This window comes from Lipotes vexillifer, unplaced genomic scaffold (genome assembly GCF_000442215.2).
Source record: "Lipotes vexillifer unplaced genomic scaffold, Lipotes_vexillifer_v1.1 scaffold753, whole genome shotgun sequence".
Taxonomy (NCBI): Eukaryota; Metazoa; Chordata; class Mammalia; order Artiodactyla; family Lipotidae; genus Lipotes; species Lipotes vexillifer.
The window spans coordinates 1,932,467-1,941,337 of NW_006783618.1; the positions used below are offsets into that span (position 1 = coordinate 1,932,467).

The 8,871-nt window shown below is 50.7% G+C and overlaps 1 protein-coding gene across 1 annotated transcript in view; it reads left to right on the top strand.

Annotated features, from left to right (window-relative positions):
• The window catches only part of DSCAML1 (DS cell adhesion molecule like 1), a 352,214-nt gene that overhangs the window by 241,057 nt on the left and 102,286 nt on the right, over window positions 1-8,871 (top strand). The window contains exon 4 of the mRNA XM_007456333.1: window positions 4,295-4,441. Within this exon, the coding sequence (XP_007456395.1) occupies window positions 4,295-4,441 (147 nt within the window). The remainder of the gene's footprint in view (window positions 1-4,294; window positions 4,442-8,871) is intronic.

Here is an 8,871-nt window from a genome sequence, read left to right on the forward strand (position 1 = left end):
TCTCTTCTAACTGTGGAATCCCAGAGGGCAGATACCAAGTTCAGGACTTCTCCATGGAGCCCAGTTCAGTACCTAGGGATGCTCCACAAAGACCTGATAAATGGAGCCAAACTGAATTGAATGGATGACTGCTCCTTCGTGAGGAAGTGAGGACCCCATCAACAGAAACAATCAAGCAGAGGCCAGCTGAACGTGTGTCCCTATAAAAGTGCTCTTGTTCTAGGAGAGTCAGCCTAACACAGAGATTTGGAAGAGCGTAGGAAGTAGACTAATGGTCCAGGCTCTACCACTTATTAGTTGTGTGACTGTGAGTGGGTTATTTAACCTCTCTGTGCTTTGGTTAGTGACAACAATAATAACCATTTCAAAGGGGTGTGGGGATTAAATGAGATAATGTTCCTATAGCCCTTGGCCTAACATGTAATGGGTGCTCAATAAATATTTAGCTTTAAAAAAAAGGAGAGCTGTGCTCCATATCACCAGGAAAAAGGATAGTGAAGCAGGCTGGAGTATTCGAGTAATAATAAAAACAAGAAAAGGATTCATTAACCATGCACAGCACTTCTCAGGTCGCAGGCGTGTTTACAGATGACGCTGCAGACTTTGAGATGCACCAGTCAGGCAGCGCCAGTGGCAGAGTCTACATTTAGACACAGTTCCACATCCTGGTCCTAGAGCCTAAAACAAAGTGATCCTCCATGGGCACACTGTTGGCATTTGGGGTAGAATCGTTGTTGTTACTCTAACCTGACCACTAAATGCCATTGGTACCCCCAAGTTATGGTGTCAACCAAAAATGCTCCCAGACGCACATGTCCAAATAGCCTCGTGCTGGGGGCTGGACGTGGTGGTCCTGGCTGCCACTCTGTCCTCCTCCAGGTGGACGCAGCCTGCCCCAAGGAGGAGGAAACAAGATGTGGGATAATGGCTCCTCTAACCAGTCCAAGGATAGCTGGTCCCATTTGGGCTGCGGAGGATGGGCTGCCAGACTGCCAGGGCACCCCGCTGGAGCCAGCCTTGGAGGCCAGCCGTGTTTGGAGCCCTGGCCCTTCTGAACCCCCCACCAGCTATCTGTGCCTCCTCCGCCCTCCACACCGTATGCCTCTCACTCCACAGGCCCCCTTCTCCTTCCTTCCCCAGCAGGGCCCATCATCTGATTCTCATCAAACGTGCAGAACTGATGTGGCACAAGTTCCCCCCCAGTGGGGATTAACATAATACCCCTGATTTCTCCTTCCCGTCTTGCTCGCTCCGCATCCCCCTGGCTGCGGCCGGCCTTTGTTTCAGGAGCGATACACTGTATCTGGAAATGTTACTGCAATTAAATATGCACAAGAAGGGGGGAAGGGAGGGGGGAAATGAGGACAATGAAGGATGTGAAACATCAGATGCAGCAGCTGCTTGTTGCTATAGAAACCCCAGCTCCCCACCACCAGCACGGCAGCACCCCTCCCCAGCTTAAAATTCCTTAGGGCCAAGTGCACCGTTGTCAGCATCGTTCTGGGGATAACAGGGTCCTAGCTGTCCAGGCTGGAGCACCTGTGGGTTGCTAGGGTCGATTTTAGGGTCTTTCCTGTTTTTCCTTATCCCACTGCCACCACCACCTCCAATCCCGATACTTCTGATTGGCAGCAACACCCTCCAGTAGTTCTGCATTCCAGTCCCAGTTACATAATAAATTACGGGAGAGCTTCCGCATTTGACTTTGGGATGTCACAACATGGAGACAAAACGGCACATGCAGAGTCTGGTGGGGGAGCCAGGCTTTCTCTGTGCTTCCCGTGGGTCTTCTGACTGCTGGCAGCAGGGCCTGGCTCCCTCCTGCTTCCTTTTCATCTTTTACCCACAGCACTGAGCGGGAGTCTACAAGGTGTGGTCTGCGTGTTGGAGGGGGCGGGGCAGGGGTCCACAAGCTCCAGGCAGGCTGCCAGCTAGCCAAGTGCTCATCTAGGGAGATCCCAACAGGATGCCACTCAGCAGGGATCCGTGTGAAGTCCTGGACCTGGGCCCACATGGCCAGGTGTCCAAGGATGGAGAGAAGGAAAGCAGCCTAGCAGCAGCTTGCAAACACACGACCAGGGCCTTTAGTTGCGGGCAGAGTATAAAGCAGTAGTATAATGGGTCTGCCTCCCCATCCCCCCACTCAGTCTCCCCTAAAAGGTTAATGCAGCTTAGGCTGGAAGTTGGTAGCCCTGCTCTATTCCACCCTGGTCAGGTAAGCTGACAGTTGGATCCCCACCACTTGGCAAAGTGCCTGCCACATAGCAGGTCTAGTCCTGTACAAAGATACATGGAAAGGAGATGGGAGGGAGGAAGGGAGACAAGGAGGGGAGAGTGGAGAGTGGGAGGGAGGGAGGGAAAATTCAGAGATTTGTAGATAAACCAAAGTTTATTAAGCGAGAGATCAATCAGATTGATGAAGTTATTTAAAGCCATACTAAATAACGATTAAAAAATAAAATCCAAAGACTGCTTAGCCTGATGAAAAGTCAAAGGGCATGATAGTTGCCTTCCAGTTTGCAAGGGAGTGTGTCAGTAACACAGGTTTAGGCTGGTTCTGTAAGGGTCCAACAAGTAGAAACCAGGACCCATGGAGCTCAGTTGTGAGCAAGGGAGAGCTTTCTCAAAGTCAGAGCTATCAACTTTGGAATGGGCCACTAAATGAGGTAGTGAGTTCCCCAGCCCTGGAGGTATTCAAATGAAGGCCAGAGAAGCTTTGTTAAAGATGTGGTCAAGCACATTCAGCTTTTCAACCCTGCAGTTCTACAGCTTTCATTGTTGGAAAGTATCCTTTGGTGAGGTCCCTGTTTGCTGGTGCTGAGATCTTGGGCTTGTGCTTGGAGGGATGAGACACCACAGAATATTCCTAATAGGAGAATGAGCCAGTATCAGGGCTCTTGTCAGTGGTTGAGAGGGCTCACTCAGCACCCAGGTGGGAGGAAGCAGACCTCAAAATAATAGGATTTGAAGGACACGGGGCTACCCAAAATGTTTCCTTATGAAAGCCTGACAGTCCAATGTTAGCAGGTCCTTTGTGTGAGGTCAGCATTACCCTCTCCCCTGCAGCTTTCTTGTAAGTCATTATTCGCTGTTCTGATTCCAATGCCCCCTCTGGTGAAAATGGCAGCCTGGGGTCTGCTGTGCCCTCCTGGGGAAGCAGCTGTGCCCCTAGAGAGCAGGCAGAGGGACCCTAGGTTAGCTTCTCGATCTCAGTCTAGCTGGGTCTTGGGTGGGAGACCATGAGCTTAGAGAGTCCCCAAGCCAGATGCAAGCCCCTCCCCAACCCTCAAGTCCACATTCTCCGCTTTTAAAATCAACCCTGACTAGCTCAAGTTCAGGATTTGCCTTAGGACCTTGGACGAGAAAATCCACTCTACCTCGGAGTGTAGTCTTGTCTCGTAATCAGCTAAATGGGTGAAACTACTCTGTCCTTTCTGCTTCGCACTGTCACGGCAGTGAGACCGTGGAGGGCGCAGTGCTGACACCTTTGCCTTGAACAAGATGGTATCAAAAACTGTCTGATGAATTAGTATCGTAAATCTGTGTCTCCACGCCCCCACTCCTAGTATAGCTTAGCCTCAATAATTGTTTCTTGGGTGAATAAATGATGAAAACTGAGAGAAAGGGATTTAGGCCTGTGTTTAGGCTCGGTGCAAAGGGAGAGCTGGGAGCCGGAAGGCCTGAGTTCTGATCCACTTACTGGCTGTGTGATTTTAAAATGGAGATGACACCTCAAACAATTGTAAGAATGAGCAAGCAATGAACATTAAAACTTTGCAAACTCTTGCAAAGAGATGGGAAAGATGAGGACTGATATTCACTAAGTGAGCACTTACAGTGTGCCATACACTTTATTATTTTTTAATAATAATAATAATACTCTAATAATAATACTCTATGAAGGATTATTTGCACCCTGTTGCACAGATAAGGCTCAGAGAGGTTAAGTAACTTTCCCAAGGTCACACAGCTAATAAGTAAAAGAGTCAGATTGGAACCCAGATCTTAGTCTGACTCCAAAGCCCAACATCTCCCTGTAAAAAGCTGAAGTATCTACATTTAAAGGAATAATCATTGTAATTTCTGTTTGTTTTGCACATAGAAAATCCTCATCGGTTAGAGATGCTCCCCCACCTTCAACACTACATCAGCTTCACCCCCTTGTTTTCCCCATCACCTCCCCTCCCCTGGGCAGCAGTCCTGGCCTAAGAGAAGGCCACCTGCAGGCCCAAGTTGCTTCTGGTAGGGTGCCCAGCCAGAGGAGTAATCGACTGTGTCCTGATTATGTCTCCAGAAAACAGGTTTTTTATTACTTACCACGGCGGGCTGTACATCTCTGACGTGCAGAAGGAGGACGCCCTCTCCACCTACCGCTGCATCACCAAGCACAAGTATAGCGGGGAGACCCGGCAGAGCAACGGGGCCCGCCTCTCCGTGACAGGTAGGCGAGAAGGCTGGGGAGGAAGGGCACCAGCCCACCCCCGGGACTGGGTGGGCATGTCGGCACCACTGATCAGGGAGTCTGCTGTGTGCTCAGGGGATTCAGAGAAGGAGATTAAAGAACAGAGGTGCAGAAACCACTGGGGGAGACCTTGTCCAGTTTGGTTTTGGGTATCCTTCATATAAGGACCCTACAGTTAAATTCTTTTCAGGAGTCTATACCTGAGAAAGCTTAACTCTCCTGAAGAATTGTTATTTTACCATTTATCAAATAATGAGGGATATGGAACCTATCCTCTCGTTCCTTTTTTGCCTTGGCTGCCAGGAAGTTCATAGATACGATCTGCTATGCAAACACAGTAATGATTCAATTGGATTGGATTGGATTAGGGAGATTTTGTATTTCCTTGTGTCCCTAAGTATTTTTTAGGATTCTGTTCTATCTATTTTTGAATACATGTAAGTCTTTTGTTATAGCCCACCTCACAACATTTGAAAGTAGGCAAACAAAAGGTTAAAAAAAAAATCTCTAAATTAAATAAAGGATTTTTATTCTGGAGTGATTATAGCTCCTTATGGAAGGATGAAAGCTAATATTTACTGAATCCCCCTGTGTGCCAGAAATTTCACTTATGTGCTGTACCTTAGGCACTATACTAGCCTGGTGAGGTGTGCACTGCTCTCCTTATTTCTACAGGTGAGAAAACCAGAACTTAGGGAAGCCAAGCAACTTGCCCCAACTGTTTAACCAGTGGGAGGCACAGCCAGAATTCACACTGAGCCCCCGACCCCAGCATCCTCCAGCTGCACACCCTCATGGAAGGGGCTAATCAAACACCACACGCGTGCCCCAGTCACAGAAGAAAGAAGGGCATTTGGTGCTCTTCAAGGAAGGCTTTCCGGAATAGCACTTTTCAAACTGCGGACAGTGATCCACAGACATCATAACCTATGCAACACACGCTGGTATTTCCTACCACGTGCATCGCGATGCACTCTGATATTTTCTGTTCTATTCTATCCCATTTCAATTTATCTAAATGCTGGACGCAACTCACCAAACGGATTTCATAACTTCCTAACAGTTTGTGACCTGCAATTTGAAAATCTCTGCTCTTGTGGAGGTGGGGTCAGAGTGGCTTTTGGAAGGGAGATGAACTGATAGTCAGAACACCTGGGTTTGGGGACTAGCCCCCCCCCCCCCCCCCATCATGCAGTGTCTCTGGATCTCTGAAAAAGGAGCTAGATTAGGTGATGGCTCAGATTCTGTCTACCTCTGACATTCTGTGGTTTGGCGAGGACTACCCTGACCAGCAGGTGACTCTATCCAGGACCCCCTCTCATTTGCCTGGTGCATTTGGGGGCAAGAGCGGAAAAGCAGAAGCCAGGAGAGCGAGGATCGGGCTCTCTGATTCCCCCTTGTGTCTCCAGAGCCTGGCCCTGTGCCTGGCACATAGTAGGTGCTAGGTAAATATTTGTGGAATTAATCAGTGCCAGGGGAAACTGCGCTGACACGTGGGGGAGGAGATGGGGCTGTGCTGTGTGGCCCCATCTTTGTGGCTAGACCTTGCCATCTGCAGCCCAATTCCCAAACGTGTCAGTGGTTACCTTCCAGATTATAGGGACTTGTTTGTGTAGTGTTTTGCATCTCATTTGCATGCCTTTCATACGATGTGGGAAAGGTACAGAAATCCTCCCTCCTGCAGGCCTGCTCCTTTCCCCTGCACGAATATTTAGCCCCTTCATCCTACTAATCTTACTTCCACTCTTGTCCCTCAAAAAAGGCACCCTTTAAACTGGAGGATATGCCAACCCTTCTCCTTCTGCTCTCATTGCCCACCAGCTGGGGATGGCGGGTGGGGATGCAGAGAATGGGAGATGCTACCAGAGACTCGGAGATGAAGCCCAAATAGAGAAACGGAGAAGCAAAGATAGGGAGGCAGCCAGACGACAAAAGGGGAGAGGCATGGGCACAGAGAGAGAAAAACATAGGGTAGAGAAAAACAGAAACCTAACAGAGAGACGAGGATAGACAAGATGACTGCGACAGGGTGGAAGACGTTAGGAGCGGAGGGGAAAGGGCCCCAGGAGTGACGCGGGCCCTGATGTGATGTGATGTGACAAGGCAATCTACAAGCAGCTTGTCTCGGCAAAAATGCAACTGATACCCAAGCGAGGCAGTGCAGAAGGAGATTCGTGTCAGGAGGGCTCAGGCCTCCGCCCAGAGCCTCACATTTCAGATCCACTCCCAGAGTTGAGGGCAGGGGTCAGTCCCAAGGCAGCTTTCAACTGAGATGTTTCACTCCTTAGTGGCCGAACCCTGTGAGCTCCTGGGGCTGGTGGTCGGGAAGGGTGTCATCCCTCCCTGGCCAGAAGCTCTGGGCCAGCCCCTGGAATCAGGGATGGGAGATGCAGCTGGGTGTCCTGGCAGAGGTGGGCGCTGCCAAGGCACCTGGTGGCTGAGGGTGTCTGAGCCCGGCACACCCCAAGGGATGGCTGCCCCTCCTCCTGACCAGGTCCAAAGGCAAGAGGAAGGGGCAGAATGATCCCCGCCGCAGTGCCTTATCGATGGTCACTGGATGAGGGCAGCAACAACACCTGTGGTTTTTTCAGTTCTCACCAGGTGTTTGATTAAGTAATAGGGAGGGAGGGACGGGGAAAGGAGACAGTGAGACGTATTGGAAAAAGGACTCAGGAATCAGACCAAGGTTTCAGTCTTAGCCTCAGCACTCACTAGCTGTACAACCTGGCATCAAATCAATAATGTCTCCAAACCTCAGCTTCCCCATCTGTAAAATGGGAGTGACATGTTCTCCTTGGGGTTGTTGTGAGAATTAAATAAGGTGCCGTGCGTAGAAAGCTTAGCATGGGGCCGAACACATAGGAAGGGCTCAGCAGAGAGTAGCTGCTCTGCTTGTTGTGGTCGTTGTTATTGTCGTACTATTGTCACTGGATTATTATTCCTACTACATCTCAGGGGGTGGGGACGGGGGCGGGGAAGTACTTTTCATTTTTCTGTTAATTCTCTGAAGGGGAGGCAGTTGTGAGAAAAGACTGAGCCCCCTAAAAATACAACCTAATAACCCTTCGTCACATCGAGGTGCTTTTTGGAGTTTACCAAGTGCTGTCATGGGCATTAGCTCTGTGGAAGAGGCACCATCATTTGCATTTATAAAGGAGGGCACCCAGGGACCAGAGAGGCTGAGAGACTGGACGAGGGTTCCGCAGCTCACGGGGTGCGGAGCCAGGTGCAGAAGTCATATTCCAGGGCAGCACTGTTCAGCCACAGCTGGGAGAGGTCCCAGCAGCCCCCAACACCGACCCCGGGGCACACTGACCCCCTACCCCCCTCCAGCCCAGCCCCAGCATACCCCCAGAGATTTCTCAGGACCAGGCCATCTGTCTCCCAGCCCTGCACTGGCCCTGGCAGCCCCCGATCCCCCCAGGCTGTCACCATACACGCCACAGCATTTCACTTCTGCTCCAGAGTAATGAAAGAGGTTTCTTTCCCTCAGAATTTAATTTCACGCCTGAGACTCAGCGATTAATTCCATCCCCACCCCCAGCCCCTTCCTTCACCGCCCCATGGGCCCCTCCGCTTGTAAATTCTGCGGTGCGCCACGGAATTTGTGTATTTTGCATCAATTAAGTGTCACATTGAGTAATTCTTCCCTGGCACCGGGTTTGTTTAGCCCAACCATTCCCACAGGATGGGGAAGAGGCCGCAGAAGCTGGCAGGGAGGGAGAGCGGGCGGGGGCAGAATAGTAATCGCCGGGCATGTCTGCGTGGTGGGTTAGTGTCACTCGAGCTCTTTGACACACATTTTGCTCTGTTGCCCACAACAGCCTTAGGAGATCTGGAAGCACTGGTATCACCTCCACGTGCGGACGAGGAAACTCAGGCTCTGGGAGATAATAAGACTCACCCAAGGTCACACGGCTTATCAGTGACCCAGGCCTACTGGTGCCTGGGTCTCCCGACTCCCAGTCTCAGGCTCCTTGTGAGAAGTCATGGACAATAGGGAAGGAGCAGAGAATCTTCTGGAAAGTTCTTTCCCCGGGGAGGAGCATTCCTAGCTCAGCCTGTCTCCAAAGGGGGCAGGGGGGCGGTGAGCTGAGGACAGAGGAAGTTTCCCATTTAGTTTCCTCTGGAGCAGAATCCGGGGTTAGATTATTCCGTCTCAGACCCCATTTACTGAACAAGGGTGGCAGAGACCTGGTTTCGGATCTTGGCTCTGCAGTGTGATCTGAGCAGGTCACTGCACCTCTCTGGTCTCCAGGCCCTCATCTGTGTGTGCCTTCCGAGTCCCTAAGCCAGCTCCACTATTCCATGGGCCTGTTAAGTTCTGCCATGTGGAAAAGGCAGACCACCGGCCCGCCCCATGCCCACGTGCCCCCGTTCACCCTCCCTCAGACGTTTATGGTTCAGCA